The sequence below is a fragment of the Nycticebus coucang genome, chromosome 9, assembly GCF_027406575.1.
Source record: "Nycticebus coucang isolate mNycCou1 chromosome 9, mNycCou1.pri, whole genome shotgun sequence".
NCBI lineage: Eukaryota > Metazoa > Chordata > Mammalia > Primates > Lorisidae > Nycticebus > Nycticebus coucang.
The window spans coordinates 117,118,524-117,136,002 of record NC_069788.1 but is presented as its reverse complement, the minus strand read 5'-3'; the positions used below and the strand labels follow the sequence as shown (position 1 = coordinate 117,136,002).

At 52.2% G+C, this 17,479-nt stretch overlaps 1 protein-coding gene across 4 annotated transcripts in view; it reads right to left on the bottom strand.

The window, feature by feature from the left end:
- Positions 1 to 17,479, bottom strand: part of ACTN1 (actinin alpha 1) — a 117,550-nt gene that overhangs the window by 3,302 nt on the left and 96,769 nt on the right. For 2 of the 4 annotated variants that reach the window (XM_053602189.1, XM_053602192.1), the window contains 12 exons: positions 15,024 to 15,116; positions 13,472 to 13,702; positions 11,137 to 11,284; positions 6,745 to 6,895; positions 6,176 to 6,284; positions 5,553 to 5,693; positions 4,656 to 4,838; positions 4,267 to 4,401; positions 3,009 to 3,188; positions 1,846 to 1,992; positions 912 to 992; positions 395 to 460 (listed from right to left, as the gene is read on the bottom strand). In XM_053602189.1, the coding sequence (XP_053458164.1) occupies positions 395 to 460; positions 912 to 992; positions 1,846 to 1,992; positions 3,009 to 3,188; positions 4,267 to 4,401; positions 4,656 to 4,838; positions 5,553 to 5,693; positions 6,176 to 6,284; positions 6,745 to 6,895; positions 11,137 to 11,284; positions 13,472 to 13,702; positions 15,024 to 15,116 (1,665 nt within the window). The remainder of the gene's footprint in view (positions 1 to 394; positions 461 to 911; positions 993 to 1,845; positions 1,993 to 3,008; positions 3,189 to 4,266; positions 4,402 to 4,655; positions 4,839 to 5,552; positions 5,694 to 6,175; positions 6,285 to 6,744; positions 6,896 to 11,136; positions 11,285 to 13,471; positions 13,703 to 15,023; positions 15,117 to 17,479) is intronic. The other 2 variants (XM_053602190.1, XM_053602191.1) reach the window with 2 other exon arrangements.

Genomic DNA, 17,479 nt, shown 5'->3' with positions numbered 1-17,479 from the left:
ATCACCAGGGTGGAAGGAGAAATCTAAATCCCCATGCCTTGTGTGAGATGAAGCAGAGCCAACCCCAAACCCGGTAAGTCCAAGACCACCAGTCTTTCCCGCCAGCCTCAGGTGAGCCCAGCCGCCCACAGCAGGAGTGGAGAAGCTGCTGGTACTCCACTGTCAGTACCAGAAGATGAATGGTGCGGAGACTGAGGTGAGAAGGCCTGGTCTTCCAGACACAGGTCACGGCTGGGCCCAGCTTTCAGAGGGCAGAGACTCAAGGCTACTCCGGGGAGGGCAGCCCCCAGCCTGAGGACCTGCACCCTGCCACTACGCCGCTGCTGGGACTCGGCCTCTCCCGCCAGCTGGCTGCCTCCTCACCAGGGCAGGCAGAGGGTGGGGTTTACGTTACCATGTTGTAACCCATGGAGATAAGGCAGGCGCGGAAATCATCCGTATCCATCATGCCTGTCTTCTTCTGTGGGGCAGTGGCACCGAGACACAAGGAGGGTCAGAAAAGCGGGAAGAGGAAGGGCCAGCCCGGGGCAAGGACAGGGCACAAACGACCAGGGGAAGATGAGGTTTATGGTTTGGGGATCACGAAAGGGAGAGAAACATGGAGGAGTAGACACAAATATACATTCAGAGAAGATGTCCACAGAAAGGAGGAGGATGGAGCAGGGAGATGCAAAAATCCGTCCACAGGATGGAGGAGGGAGAAGGGCGGGTACCAGGCGGGTTCCCACAAAAGACAAGTGAGGCCAGAGGATGGAGCAGTGGGAGGTGAGCAGGGGCAGCAGGAGAGACAAGCCCCATGGCCCACAGGAGAGGGACAGGGAGATCCAGACAGAGAGAAGAGAAAAAGGAAAAACGCATTATTTCTCGCCCCAGATGCCACCCCGAGTGTGCTCCATGCAGGAGGCAAGTACCTGGGGGTCGTTGCCAATATCATAACCCAAGCTGATGAGGCAGGCTTTGAACTCCTCGGGACCCAGTGTGCCGGAGTGATCCTGGGGCCGCAGCGCACCAGGCAGCGAGCCATGCGGTGCCAGGGAGGTGGAGGCCGTGAGGGGCATGCCCCGGGGAGGGTGGCATGTGTGGGGAGACACGGGCACAGAGGCAAGCAGGTGAAAGGGTGGGGGCAGGGAGGAGGGGAAATAAAAGTGCACATGGTTAGACACGCGGACAAGGTTCTAGGGCGTGCCCTCTCCCAGCACATGCAGCCCTACTCTGGGAAGCACGGCCAGAGCAGTGTGCCCTGGCCCACCCCAGCTTCCCCAGGAGCTCCACCCCCGCCCCCCAAGTGCCTAGAGGGTGGCCATGAAGCAGGCAGGGGAGGTGCAACCAAGCCCATGCCCCTCCACCCTGTGACCACCCGCAAGCCCCAGGGCACTGGGAAGGGGCAGCTCACTATCGCCCAGCCTATCTGGAGCTGGGATGAGAACCCAGAACCATGGCTGACATCCTTGGCAGAGTGACCAAAGGACACTGGGCTAGGGAGGAAGGGAGGAGTCTCTACACCTGTCCCTGGGGCAGACAAGGGACAGTCCTCATAGCTGGAGACAGCAAGCCTTCACCTGACGGTTGATTCCTCATGGCAGGAGAGCAAAAGTCAGGGGTCAAATGTCCCTCTCCACCCAGAATACAGGCACTCTCCAAGAAAGCAGGGAAGCTCAGGGGACATCAGGACAGGATTTCCAAGGCCAGCTTCATGGAGCGCCCTGAGTCAGGGCAGGCTGGCGACAGCTCCCTTCTACCCCATCACTTGCAAAGCAGCCCATACCCTGGGCACTGCCCTCCAGGGCCCTGGGGAGTGGGTGGGGGCTGGGGTCTGTGCTCAGCAAGCGCCAGGGTGGAGCTCACCCGGTCAAAGTGGTTGAAGGAGGCCCGGAACTCATTCATCTGCTCCTGGCTGATGCCCTTGGCATCCCGGGTCAGGATCTGGTTCTCCACCTCGTTGATGGTCCTGGCGATAGTGGTGAGCAGCTGCTCCCAACCCACACGGATGTGCTGCAGGTAGTTGAGGGGCCTGTCAGTAAAGGGACCCCAGGCCTGGGCTGCAGGCCACCCTACCTACTCCTCTCTTCAACGGTCAAAATGGCGAAAGCCGCCAAAGCCAGCCTTCCCTGCTGAATCTGTCACCAGCTGGAGGAGAAGCCGGGTAATAGCAACCTACTAGGGTACAGGACCCTAGATGGTGAAGGGGCAGGGTGGTTGCCTCTGCCTGGGGCAGCAGAGAGAACAAGACTTGCCAACAGTAGGGTCAGGAGAGCAGATCTGGTAGTAGAAGAAACTGAGGGACACTGATACACACATACATATGTACACACACTTTCCCAACCAAATCAAGCAGAGTTTGGAGCTCACCAGCACCCAAATAACCAAGGGTGCTTATTAAAAATTTAGTAATGAGAGAGAAGGGAGGGCAAGGGGTTGGGGTGCTCTTATTGAATGGGCACGGGGATAGGGGGTTTGGCACACCTTTTGTGTGTGGGACATAAACACAAGAGGGACTCTACCTAACAAAATCAAATATTTTGACCTGGTTGTTTGTACTCTTGCATTAACCTAAAATAAATTTACTTAAAAATAAAAAATAAAAATGGGCAGCACCTGTGGCTCAGTGAGTGGGGCGCTGGCCCCACATACCAAGGGTGGCAGGTTCAAAACCAGCCCCAGACAAACTGCAACAAAAAAATAGCCAGGCGTTGTAGCGGGGCGCTTATGGTCCCAGCTTCTCAGGAGGCTGAGGCAAAAGAATCGCCTAAGCCCAAGAGCTGGAAGTTGCTGTGAGCTGTGATGCCATGGTACTTACTCTACTGAGGGGATAAAGTGAGACTCTGTCTCTAAGTAAATAAATAAATAAAAATGTAGCTCTACCCCATAACTACTGAATCAAATTCTGGAGATGGGACCTAGAGACGTGAGCTCATCCTCCTGCTGTGATCAGCTGCCTTAGGAGATGGGTAACCACCCTACCCCCATAGCAGGGGACAGCAGGGGACACAGGCTCCTCCCCCATCTACCTCCATGGTGTAGTTGGTGTGCTTGTTGTCAAAGATGAGCGCCTCCTGGATGAGCTGGTGGTCACCCTCCAGCTGGTCAATCTTTGGCTTGTAGTTGACAATGCTCTTCTCGTACTGCCGCAGGTGGCTGAGCTGGTCCTCCAGGGTCCCGTGCATCTCGATGGAGATCCTCCCAATCTCCTGTTCATCCGGAAGGAGGCACCTTATCAGACAACCCCACCCTGCTTCCATGAAGTAGGGACTAGGGTCCCCAAGGTCACTAGCTAACTCCTCAGGTGATTCTTGGTTCTCATCCCAACCCTAGAGAGGCCATCGCTGTAACTAGCAAGGCACATTTAGTATAAGTGCTCTTTGGTGCAGAAACAGCATCACAAAGGTGTGCAGCAAGCACCTTATCACTGGCTGAATCATCTGTCTGCCTCAGGAAGGGATGCAGGGTCAGTGACTAAACTAAATGTCCACTCCTTTGCTTGCTAATCAAATCCCATTACCAAGCCTTGTTCCCTAACATGGTCATCTCAGGGATCCACTGAGCCAGAACCCTTGAAGCCTAGCATGCCTGGCTCACCCCTGTCGGTGGCCGTGTTCCTGCTCCTGCTGCTCAGCCTCCTGGGGAGCCCACCTGATCCTGCCCACCCCGCAGGCCAGGCCAAATGCCCATTTGTGTCTGACATTCATGCACACAAAACAAACCTTGTTTGTGAGCACTCTCTGTCCACTCCATTCAATCCAGTAGGTATTTCCTGAGTGGCTGCTAAGCACGGCATGTGGGGAGTGGAGGTGGTACACACAATGTGATCTCACCATGGTCTGTACCCTCAAGGAGCTCAGAGGCCATGCGCTAGCTGGAGCACCTCACTAGCTGAGCCACACAGTTCAGCCAAAATCCTACAAACTGGGGGTTTGGCTCTCTCTGGGAAGAACATTCTTTCCAAGCAAGCTCAGGAAGAGAAGCACAGGAGGAAGAGGAGGCCTGGTCAACGAGAGCCACCAAATAGACCACAGTGAATCAGGTACTCTGGGACCGACCCTCCTGTGGAACTTGCATATGTGGCTCCCTAGTTGTCCCTGTGTTGGTTTTTGCTCCCAAATTAGACACTGGGATGAAGCTATCAGCCCTTCTCTGTGAAGCCCCCCAGGTAGTGCAGCAGACTAGTCACAGGCTCAGGGCCTCAGTCCTCCTGGGTACTGCCCAGAGGGACAGAGCTGGGGAGGGGTGGGAGCTCCCCTGGAGCTCAACTCCCCAGGACCCACTCACCTCCATCTTGGTCTGGATCCAGGGCCCAATGACATTGGCCTGGGCCCCGAACTGCTTCCGTAGCCTCTCGTTGTGCTGCTGGCGGGCGTGTTCCTCTGTCAGAGCCTGGTCCCTCCTTGGCACCAGCTGCCGCACCTGAGGCAAGAACCACCACGGAACTTTGGGTATGAGCCAGCCACATGCCTCATATGCCACACGAGGAAGTGAAGAACCCGTGTGAGGAAAGGGTCAGTCACCACAGGAGTAAAAATGTTGACCTGTACTAGAAATCCGGTCATTCACTAGTTGGGCACACAATGAGTGTTTACCATGTGACAATTAAAAACATGTCAATAAAAAAAGCAATCCACAACAAAAAGGGCAAAAATATCTGCCCTTATGAAACTCACGTGGTCCCATTTTCCATTGATTTCCTGAGGCGTGATGGTGGTGTAGGGGTTGGTGCCCGCCATGTTGACGTGGTAGGTCTGGACAATCTTGGACACCTCGTTGTGGATGCCCAGGATAGCCTGGCGCTCCTTGTCAGCATCGGGGAGGGTGGCCTTGAACTGCTCATGGGCTGTGGTCAGTCCCTGGACAGACATGGGGATGGAGAAGTGCAATCACTCAAGGGGCTGGTGCCCACCCTCATGGCCCAGGTAGAGGTGGTCACTGTGGGAGCGAGCTGGGCCAACACCCATTGGGAGACCTGAGGTATCAAATCAACAGCTTCATCCTCAGGGCTAGGAAAATTGGCAGGAACCCGCTCACTTCCCAGAGTCATATCAAGGGCAAGGGATGTCCCAGAGGTCTGCTCCTCAGGTAACCTCCCCTGGTCTGGCTTCCTCAGCTCTTTACAAAACCTCTTAAATCTAATATTTTGGATAAAAGGGTGAGGAAGCTATTAATAGCTATGAAATGAACTCCAAGATAAATGTTCAATTAAAAATCAAGGTTCAGGATATAGTATATAATAAAAGCTGCTTTTTATGTTTTAAACTAAAGGTATAGAAAAGAACATGGAAATAAATACACTTGTCTGAATATGCAGACGGTGATGATGGTGATGTGTTTACTTGGGGAGGGGACCCGGGGAGGAGGAAGACCTTAGCACATACCCTTTTTATTTTTTGGATTTTATACTACACACATATATTACCTGGTCAAAATAAATAACCTGCAAAGGTTTCAAATCTATAAAATCCTTGGGATGCTCTTCCTCAATCCTCTACCCTTCAGGGGCAGCCCTGAGGGAGTGTGACCTGCAGAGTGAGGGCTGCTGGGGCAAAGAAGGGCGAGGGGCCTACCTGGATCTCCTCGATGGTGTGCACGATGAAGGTGTCCTGCAGGTCCTCCATGGCCCCCTCCATCCAGTTGTTGAAGGGCGCAGCCCGCTTGGCATATTCCAGATAAAGCTGGTCAATGGTCTCCAGCAGCTTCTCTGTCCGCTAGGAGTGCCAAGTGGTGTGGGGTGTTTAGCAAAGTGATGTCCTGAGTCATCCCACACCTCTATCAAGATTCTACTGGTAAGCCCCCAGGGGTCTAGGCCGAGAGGCATTGACTAAATCAGACAGGAGGAGCAGGCTCTGCCCTGTCAGGTGCATGGCCCACCTTACACTGCTGTGGCCTGGCCTGGCCCCCAGAGCATCTGGTTAGTAGAAAAGAAAAGTTCTCAAATGGCTGAGGTTGGGCTGTTAAGTGCACTAAACTGGGAGAATGAGATGTTAGGGCAAGAGAGGAGGCATCCCCACCAGGGTAAAGATCAAGTCCAGTGCCAAAGGGAACCTTCCAGTTAGGCCAGGGGTAGGGAGGCCCGAGGAACCCAGGAGTCTTTTAGTCTAAAGCAAAGAGAGCCCTGAAGCAGGAAGGGGCACCACACAGAGCCACTGGCCACTGGGTGCAGGTCCAGATCTCCCTCTAGGATGCTCACCTCTAGAGCTTCCCTCCGTTTCTGAGTTAGGGCCCCCAGATTGTCCCACTGATCACAGATCTTTTGGCAACGGGCGTTGACACTGGGTGAGTCATAATAGTCCAGCTCACTGGGAAGGGAAGAGACAGGGAAGTCAAGTGACCTGGGTTAATTCCATGGTCTGCCTCCTTCCCCCTGGGTTGGGGACCCTAGTGGTACAGGAAGATCTAGGGGTGCTCCCTTCATCAGACCTTCCAGGTGCCCTTCTCACCCCCACCCTCTTGGCTTTCAGGAGACCAGCAGGGAGGAGAACAGAGAAGGCCTATCCTCCTCTCCAGTGGCCTCTCCCCAGCCAAGGCTGGACGTGACTCCAACCTTCACTGGCCATTCTCTGCTCCTGCACTAGCCACAGGTGAGGCCAGCACTAGGACGGGAGTGGTCACAGGCTCACCTTCCCCAGCAGGGACACTCCTGTCTCCTGTGCCCATCCTTCTCACTTTCTACAGCTACCTCCCATCTCCCATAGTGGCTGACAGCACCAAGCCCTAGCCCCACTGGGGGCCACGGAGACGGGTGCTTGGGCCGCCTACTTGAGCTCCTGTGCAATGGCAGCGATCTGCTCCACGCGGTCCTGGTGGGCGGCCAGGTCGCTCTCGAAGGCCTCGTGCTTCTTAAGCAGGGCCTTGATCTCCGAGAGTGTGGCTGTCTCATAATCCTTCTGCCGTAGCATGGCCTCTTTGCCTGGGTTGAGAGAGAGGGACACACCATGAGCAGGAGCAGGGGTGGGGACATCTTCTTCCTTGATGTCCCTCCACAACAGGGCCCCAGGAGCTCCAATCTGGGGACACTCCCAAGGAGGTGTCCACTGCAAAGCGATCTGCACTGGGGATGCAGAGTGCAGCATAGGGCATGTATGAAGGCTATGTGGGAACGTGCAGGACACACACAGGACATCACCCTAACTTCATACACAGCAGGAGCCACAGCGACTCGTAGCACCTGGTAGAAACAAGCCAAGTACCTCAGGGGCACCCTGTCTTGTCACTGGCTCCTGGCAGCCTGTCCAGCACACCCTGCCCCTGGTCAGCCCGTCCAGCACTCCCTGCCCCTGACCCATCAGGAGCATCAGGGTAGAGTCACTGACCATTAATAACAGGAAGAGGCCATATCTCTTGGATTTCTGTTCCCACAGGAGGAAAGCAGAGACAAAAATCAACCTCCCAGAGCTGTCACTAGACACAGGTCACTGCCTGCCCCATGAAGCAAGGAAATCGGGATGGTGGCTGGCCTGGCCACCCTGGGACGCTCTGCCCATCTGGGAGAGTAAGGCCCAGGTTCTGTCCCCACATGGCATTTCTGTCCTCTCCTATCCTCTTTTTTCTTAAATCAGAATGAAAATGTAACAAGTTCAAGAGAAAAAAAATGATAGGCAAATCTTCTTATGTACCCCTATCTGATCTTTCCTTCTATGGACATTCTGTTAAAACACGGCCTGCTTTCACAATATTCAGCAGCACATTATTGGAATTTCTACTTCAGCTCCATGGCCTTCTCCTTCTATGCTCCCCTTTGACAGCTGTGCAGACATCCCATCGAGTGGCTGTACCACCACTGACATCCCTACTGCAGGGCCCCTGGGCTTGCACTGTCATAGATGTCCCACCACAGACATCTCCAGATATGCGATTTCCCCTGTGACAGTCTCAAGAAAAGGAGCTCCCAGGTTAGAGAGTAATGAAATCACGAGGTGGGAATACATATGGCCAAACTGCTGTCCCCAAAGATTGTGCTGCCACCCCAGCGCTTTGCACCTCTTGCTGGGAGACAGGAGCTCCTGAGGCCAATCCTTGCCCTGCACTGTGCCTGTGAGCTGCTCCTTGGCCCAACAGACAGAAGACACGTGATAGATGCACGTTGTGAATGGGGACCATCTGCACCATCTCCCCTCCGCGCTGCTGCATCGAGGCCTGGATCAGTACTTCCACCTCTGTCCCCATGCCCAGCACGGGGTCTCCTAACAGGGAACTGACCCAAACCCCCTTAGCTGAGGCAAGCACTCTAGTCCCCTCATTGAGCCAAGCCACTCTCAAATGGCCGTAGGGTATGGCCTGCCCATACTCAAGTCCAAGCTAAGGTTTGAGCACAAAACAGGGCTGAATGGGGGAGTCCCAAGCTCTAGTGGCCAACAGGTCTGCCCTAGTGGTGACAGCTGAAATGGCTAGCAGGATGCGAGGTAATGGGCAGCTTGCCCACCTCCAGTCCTGGGCCAGATGGTACAACTGCCTCTCTTCAGAGGTAAATGTGGCTGCCAATAAGCAGACACCAGACATAGCCTCAGGTGCCTCAAGATCACGGTAACAGGGACATACACGAGCTAAGGTGAGGGCACTGGTTCCCTGTAAGGACAAGTTGGACAGTGGAGGGGACATCAAGGGGAACATCAAGGACTACTCCCACCTTGAGTGTGGGACAGCCAGGCAGTGCCATGTACCTAAGATACCTATGCCTCATGTCAACTCCACGAGGAGGTTGTATTAGGTTGAATAGTGCTCCCCAAAACTCATGTCAACCCAGAACCTCAGAATGTAATGGTATTTGGCAATAGGGTCTTTGCAGACATAATTAGTAGAAACGAGGTAATACTGTATTAGACTGGGCCCTAAAGTGAGAAAGGAAAGGGAAATTCAGTCACAGAGACACCAAGAGAAGAAGCCATGCGAGGTCAGAGGCAGAAACTGGGGTGATGCAGCCACCCCAGCCCAGGGGCACCTGGGAATGCCCACAGCCACCGAGGCCAGGAGGCAGGGTGGAACGGCCTCTCCCGCGGGCCTCCAGAAGGAAACCACCCTGCTGACACCTCGACTAAGGCCATCTGGCCTCCTGAACAGTGAAAGAATAAATTTCTGTTGTTTTAAGCCACCAGATTTGTACTTTAGTAAACTCCCTGCTATCTGGAACTCAAGCAGCCTGGCTGTGACCCAACCGAAACAAAATCCGAGTTCAGCCCCAGCGCCATGCACGTGCAGTCAGTGAGCCTGGCTCCTGTGTGTTCTCAGCGCCCTGAAACGTCCACATTTGGTGCTGCTTCTGCTTTCGGGACTAGTCACAATTGGGTATGAATTTTCTTTCTACTGCAGCCACTATACTGTCCTGTGCTTTGTGTGGGACATTTTGGTTGTACGGTACAGGTCTGTTTGACTAACTGGTCATACTCTGCATATACTGTGCTGCTGTGCTATTGTGTCTCTACTGACAGGGAGTTAAATAATGGAGTGTGTTACTACACTGCATACACGTACTGTGACATGGTCCACTGGGACCTGTGGTCCCCTATCCTATACCCCATTACATGAATTATGTCTGCTTAGTGATGTGAGATCGCCTAATGTTGTGAGACTATTTCTATATACATGTTGCTGTATACATTGTATACACATTGGTGTAACATAGTAGAGCTGTGTTACAGTAAGTGAAGGCTAGAGTGCAGTGGTGTCATCCTAGCTCACAGCAACCTCAAACTCTTGGGCTCAAGCAAACTTTCTTGCCTCAGCTTCCCAAGTAGCTGGGACCACAGGCACCTGCCACAGTACTTGGCTAGTCTTTCAATTTTTTAGTAGAGACAGATGTTATTCTTGCTCAGTCCGGTCTTGAACTCCTGAGCTTAGGAGATGCCCTGTCTCAGACTCCCACAGTGCTAGGATTACAGGAATGAGCTACCACAACCGGTCACTATCTTGGTCTTAATTTGCCTTTCATATTTTCTGAGACAGAATCTCACTAAGCTAGAGTGCTGTGGCATCAGTGTAGCTCAAAGCAACCTCAAACTCCTGGGCTTGAGTGATCCTTCTGCCTCAGCCTCCTGAGTAGCTGGGACCACAGGTGCCTGCCATGATGCCCAGATCATTTTACAATTTTTAGTAGAGATGGAGTCTCACTCCCGCTCAGGCTGGTCTTGAACTCCTGTACAAGTGAGCTCAAGTGATCCTTCCACCTTGGCCTCCCAGAGTGCTGGGATTACAGGCCTGAGCCACAAAAATCAGCCTTAATTTGCTTTTAATTACTGTATTTCAATACTAAGTCAGTACAGTTTATGGTGTGGTATGATATGGGATAGTATGGGGTTCAGAATTAGTTAGAACTATTTTTTTTTTTTTTTAAAGAGACAGTCTTACTTTATTGTCGTTGGTAGAGTGCCGTGGTGTCACAGCTCACAGCAACCTCCAACTCCTGGGCTTAGGCGATTCTCTTGCCTCAGCCTCCCAAGTAGCTGGGACTACAGGCACCCACCACAATGCCCAGCTATTTTTTTGTTGCAGTTTGGCCAGAGCTGGGTTTGAACCTGCTACCCTTGGTATATGGGTCCAGAGCCCTACCCACTAAGCCATAGGCGCCACCCAGTTAGGCCTATTTTTAACAGTAACTCAAGTAACTAGAAACTACATTTATCCAGAATCTACCAGTCCCCCTGGGTGCCAGATAACGGGGAGATTACTGTAGTTTGTTACAGCAGCCCTAGGAAGGCAACACAGGAGGGCACATCATCGCCTGCACTCTACAGAGGAGACTTGAGGCCTGCAGGCTGGTCATCAGCCCAAGCTTATACTGCTTCTAAGTGCAGAGTCACAATTCAAACCCAACCTAATTGATTCAGGGTAGGAAGAATCAATTTCTGTAACAAGAACAATGAAAAATTAACACACAGCATCGCACCATGCCAGGAACTCTTCTCAGTACTTAATATGTACTGATTGATTTAATTCTGGCAAACCTGTGAAGTAGGTACTATTATTATCCCCAATTTACAGATGAGGTAACTGAGTCAACCAAAAGGCTAATGAACTTGCCTAAGGCTACAGAACTGGTAAAAGATAATATGAAAAAAAACAAACAAAAAAACCACAACAAAAAGCAAAAGAAGAGTTGCAGCCAGTGACGTAGAAAAGCCAGACCCTTGGGGAGGCAAGAGGCTGGGTTGGCCTCACCGTCTGTCCAGGCCTCATGGATGGAGGCCTTTTGCCGGAATTTCTCTGCCAGGTGGTCAAGCCGCTCCAACCTCCGGATCTCATTCAGCAGCCATTCCTCATAGCCCTTCTCCGCCTGCTCCAGGCAGCCCCAGGCATTATTGATGTCCTATGGGGAGGGGAGATGCAGGGTCAGGACCCAGACCCCAGCCTGAGACCCCTGACAGTGCCCCATACCTCCCAGGAGGGGCCTCTCTCCAATCGCTGCCCCATATTCACCCCAGTCAGGCTGTCCCACCCCAGGTCCCACTGCAAGATGTCCTGGCAAGGCTGGGGACTGAGTCCACATGGGTCATCAAGTGATGGGGCTTTGAGTGTGGAGTCCTGTGGGGGAAAAAACCTAAGGCTTTTCCTGCCCAGGGCTGCTTCTGACAATCACAGGGCTCCTAGAGCCAGCCAGGTACATAAAGAAATGAATGATGCAGATGGACACCAGCGCTCCCTAGCCTTCCCATGTTCCCAGATCGGTCCTTGGGCTCAGGCCTCTGAGCAATAGCCTGGAGCCTGCAGGGACCCTGACCTGCGTGAGCCAGCCACAATTACAAGAGGCCAAATGCTAAGTGCAAAACCCACACCTCTTCAGACAGAGCCACTCCTCCAGTTTGTGCAAGGGTGCTCAGCTGAGCAGTGACAGGAACTGGCTCTGCATGCCACCATTCCCACCACGCATCCTGTGCCAGGGTGCACCTGTAAGGGCACTTTGTCTCATTCTCACAGAGCACCCTTTGGCAAGCAGCAGCTCTGGCTACCTAAAAGCCACTGTATACTCTGCCTCCTCCCGATGCTGCTTGTCGTTCGCCCATCCCCTCCTGCCACGCACACCTACACGCTCAGGTCACACTTCACGTTAAGAACAAAAAACTCTGCCATAGTGAACTTGTTAAATGCTCTTCTGTATGCTTCCCTGGCTTACAAAAATTTTCCCTAAGTCCTGGGAACAGGGTAAGGAGAATGAATAACAAAAAGTTACACATAGGCTAAGCATTGTGGCTCACGCCTATAATCCTAGCATTTTGGAAGGTTGAAGTGGGAGGATCACTTAAAGCCAGGAGTTCAACCCCAGTTTGAGAAAGAGCAAGAACCCATCTCTACAAAAAATGACAAAATCAGCCAGGAGTGGGGGCAGGCACCTGTAGTCCCAGCTACTCAAAAGGCTGAGGCAGGAGGATCTCTTGAGCCCAAAAGTTTAAGGTTACTGTGAGCTATGATCATATTATTGCATTCTAGCCCAAGCAACAGAGGGAGACCTTATCTTTAAAAAAAAACCTTTTAACTGTGAGCGACACGATGGGAAAGAACGAAAGAAAGAAAGAAAGAAAAAGAAAGAAAGAAAGAAGAAAAAGTGACATAAAAGAAGAACACTTCATGACATGGAAAGCTGGTCACAATATAATATTAAGCTTTTTTGTTTGAAGCAGCTTATTAAATAAAACATGCTTTAGGATTCCGTTAAAATTATATTTATGGGCAGCACCTGTGGCTCAGTGGGTAGGGTGCTGGCCCCATATACTGAGGGTGGCGGGTTCAAACCCTGCCCCGGCCAAACTGCAACAACAACAAAAAAATAGCCAGGCGTTGTGGCGGGCGCCTGTAGTCCCAGTTACTTGGGAGGCTGAGGCAAGAGAATCGCCTAAGCCCAGGACTTGGAAGTTGCTGTGAGTTGTGTGATGCCATGGCACCCTACCGAGGGCAATAAAGTGAGACTCTGTCTCTTAAAAAAAAAAAAAAAAAATTATATTTATATGGAAAAATTAAAAGGATCTTTTCAAAATGCTTTTTTAAAAGTTGATAATGGGTAGTAAAAGTATAGTATAGTATAAGTATGTATAAGTATATTCTGTACTTCGCTTTTTGTAATAATTTGTAAAGGTATTACAATACCTTTGCAATATCATAGCCCAAAAAAGGTCTGTTACTTGTTTAAGGTAATAATTTTATTTTTTAAGTACTTACAATTCTGCAAAAGTAAAAATTAACTTTGCTGCCACTGAATTATGCCCTGTTTGGTTTACTGGCTCCAGAGGCATTTTGTTTACAAAGATGACTGGGGGGATGCTCAGAGGTCAGGAAGGGCAAACATGACCCAGAATGGCCAGCGAAAGGGGGCCACCACCCCTAATCGCTAAGTGTGGGCTCAAGCTTGGGTGTAATCTGGAAGGGAGAAATGGTTTCTGGAACAGCATATATAGGTGGGAGCCAGCGCATCCCCCTCCCCAAGGTGCTGGATTTAACCATGACTAGAAGCAGCTCATGATGGACAGCCGGGTCAGGACTCAGGCTGGGCACTGGTGCTCACCGAGACCATCCTGCCCTCGGAGGGCATGAAGGCGGGCCGGTTGCTGAGCCGCAGCTTGGTCTGCAGCGTGTTGAAGTTGATCTCCAGCTGGCACTTCTCCTGCACTTTGGGGGGCTTATGCAGACGCCGGTAGTCCCGGAAGTCCTCCAGTTTCTGCTGCATGGCATGCATGGTGTTCTCGGGCACCCGGTTCTCCAGCCAAGGGATGGTGCGGCGGATCCACTCCAGCAGCTAGTGCAGGACGGGGCGGGGTTAGAGCACTAGCAGGGAGTGTGCGTGGCTAGCCTCCCCTTCCTCCACACCCCGTCCCACTCAAGGAGAGGTCTCTCCTGATAGCAATGCTTTCCCAACACACCCTAAGGCATTCACAGGCCATGAGGCCAGGTTCCAGAGAGCTCCCACTGAGAACCATGGGCTTACTGAAGTCTGGCCACCAGGACACGTTAACTTGCAGCCACATCACTCAACCTCTCTGCTTTCCCTGCTCTGAACCAGCAGAGACAGGGTGGAGAGATGGCTTAACAAAGAAGCAGGAAACCTCAGTTTCAGTTCTAGGCCTAACTGGCTGGGCTCCAGTTTCCTCATCTGTACCATGGAGGGTTTTAACAGCTATTCCTGGAGGTCCATGACACCTGACCTAGGAATCTAGAATGTGGGTCTCTGACTCAAAAGGGAAGAGGCTGGTTTTAGGGGCAGAGAGCTGGCCCGGAGCACAGGCTGGCAGCAGCAGGGATTTTCTTGAGCCAAGGTAATGGTCATGGAGAAGATGGGGAAGGTGTGGAAATGACGGTAGGAAATATACTGAACACCTGCACAAGGTGCCAGGCACATCACCCAGATGAACTCATCTGAATAATGGCAAGAATCCTACGGGGTTAAATACTGTAAAAGTATACTTTTAACTATAGTATTAAAAATACTATAAAAGCACTGCTGGGTCATGTGACTTGCCCAGTTACCCTGGCTGCAGTGGCAGAGTTCAGTCTTAAACCAGGCACTTGGGCTCTTATTACGCTGGACAACAGATCCACCAAGAGACTGGGCTGAGTGGCTTAAAAGGCTGAATTATTTTAAGTGAGAAGCAAGTGGAGCCTTAGCCCAAACAAAGCCAAAGGCAGGCCAGGTCCTATCCCTGGGTGGGCCCAGCTGATATGCCAGCCCAAGCCAGCACGGGGCTCCATAACTTCTCAGGAGCAGATACATCCTTTTCTAGTTTGAACAAAATTCATGACTAACTGTCCACCGGGCTGGAAAGTCCTGTGAGGCCCCCTGGCTCAACTCATACTCAACAAGTGAAATCACTGAGAACCAGAGAGGTGAAGGAAGGTCCTAGGCTTACTGTAACCCAGAGTTTAGCCCCTGTCTCCACTATGATTCTTTCTGGGACAGCCAGAACAGAGTTCAAGCTGCCCCCAATTAGCTGTGTTGGAAGCACGGACTATACTCAGCCAGCACAATTGCTCTAGGGATAAATTTGGAGGCTCTTTTACTCTCAGGATGGGATGGGCAGGGTCTTGCTAGGACCCAGCCAGGAGAACCTGGGGGTACCCACATCACTGGCCAGCTTCTCGTAGTCTTCCATAAGCTGTTCATTTTCCTGGTTGACGGCCAACACCTTGCAGATGCGATTGGCTGCTGTCTCCGCCTGGCAACGAGATAGAAGTGTCACGACCGGCCAGCCCTGGCAGCAGGGGTACCTGCTACACACCTGTGCTGCCAAAGCCCCTCCACCCCTGAAGTTTGACGTGGTTGGAATGGACTCCTGGGGCTCTGAAGTCATAGCCCTCCTCTCTTCTCACCATCTTCTTTGTCAGCCCATGGCTAGGCCCTATGGGTCAGAAGGTTGGACTGGGCCCTAAAGAAGGGCTGAGTTTGGAGTCCAACATGCATGTTGGGAAGAAACTAATCCAATCACTGATACAGTCAGAACATTCAGTTGGGCAAAGAAGTGGGAAAATTCATGCCCATCCTGGAATCCCAAGGGGTAGGACCTCACGCTGAATCTGCCAGGGTCTTAGAGATATGGGAGTTCCAATCTGGGAGTCCTGGGATAAACTGCTCATAAGCAGTTGGGCCTCTCAGGATCCCTGCACAGTGTCCCAAGGCTCCCAGCCCAAAGCCTACAGCACCTTAGAGAAAACCGAGGGACCTTCTGCCACACCAAGGGCAAGACTCCAGGACCAACCCTACAAGGGCAGGATGCCCAGGAAGTCCATCACAGGCAACTCTGCGTTAGCCAAGCACACATCACATGCAGCATGTGGGACCGGCAGGGGCCCAAGACAAGAGGGCTAGCAGGAACCAGACGTGAAGACCTGGAAACCCCAGGGACCACCACCTTCTGAGGCTGTGGGGCTACTATGTGCCCACCACCAACTGAGTTCACTCAGGTGGTTTTAAGTTTGGCTGCGTCCCTGTGCATATCCTAACCCTACACCAGGGGGAAGTGAACTCAAGCCTTTGGGAAGCCATGGGGTAGAAAGGAAGACAGTCTGGAAATGGAGAAGACCATGCCTGTGAGGAGACACATGAGATCCTGGGACCCAGAGAAAGGTGCCTGCAGATGATAAAGGACACCCGCTTCAAGGGGTAGAAAGGCCTCACAAATGGCTGGCAATAAGAGAAAATGGGTTTCAACTGCAGCAAGGCAAACTGAGGCTGGGCATAAGGAAGTACTTCCTAAGAACGCATGTGCTCAGAATCCGAAGAGATGACTAAGAAGACATAAATGTTTTCCCTTTGCAGAAGTTCTCAAATAAGATCTGCACCCACCAAATCATGTGCTGTGAGGATGACTGTGCTGGAGAGAGGGGAAGGGGACCAGGCCAGAAAGAGATCACCCAGAAGGTGCCCTCAGGCACACAGTTGAGACACTGCGTTTACCCTTTAGGACCAGGAGTCAGAGCGGTTAGAAACGTGGGACCTTCAGAGGGCCATCTAAGTGTCCTCTGAGGTATGGACACTGAGCCCTGGGTCTGAGGCAGGGGGGTCACAGTCTTAAACTCTCATCCCGAACCCAACTCAGCTCTTCCCTGGAGAAGCCAAGGCTACTTCTCACATAGACGTCCAACTGTCATCCTCTTGAGAACTGAGCAAGCAGCCACCAGGAATCCCAAGAGGCAACAGGGTGAGAAATCACTTCCTTGTCCAGAAGACGTGGAGCCCCCGAAGAGAACAGGGTCATGGGAACCAGGCTGACATACACCACAAGGCTGGCTGGGGGTACCAGTCTACCTGAAGCACAAGGACACCTCCCTGGAAGGCTAGGGCAGGGTCCCTGAGGAGAAGCCACATGTCCTCTGGCCTGACATTTACATGAGGATGGGGGTGGCTGCAGACCCCATCCACAGATGTGCTCCTCAGGCAGATAAGAACCACTATGATCTTCTGTGGATAAAGCCCACGTTAGCCTGGTCACTGTCCTGATTCATCAACCTAATGGACATAAATTTTGATGTGTGTCAATTTATCAAACTGGGGGACCAAGTGAGGTCTACATTCACCGGATTTTAGGAGACATGTCCTGTGGGACTTAAGGAGCCTTGCCCATCCCCCACAGCTTGTTGACAGCTCCAGGGTCAAAGGAGGCTCCTTTTGGACAATGTCTGGGGGAGAATCTGGGTGGGCCTCCTGGGGACTTTTCACAAAGATCTAACCTCTTTCCCAAGCCTGTGTCTTAGCCTGTCCCCTCCCAGGCCAGCCTCACCCAAAGGAGAGACCAAGCCACAACTCCAATCTTCATAACCAGTGGGTAATTCCTGGGCATCGTAGAACAAAAGAACACTTTCTTTACACAGGCCTGAATATAAACCCCACCCAGATGCCTCAAGGAACAGCCCAGCCCCTGTGGTACCTTTGGGAAGCAAGTTCCTGAAATTCAGATTTGACTTTTCTTCTAAAACCATAGACTCAGAATCCTCAGAACCTAGTCCCTCCCCGGGTCTCACTGCCCGACTTCCTCCCACAGGTAGGCTGCACCCCAGACAAGGCTGCAGGGTGGTGGCTGAG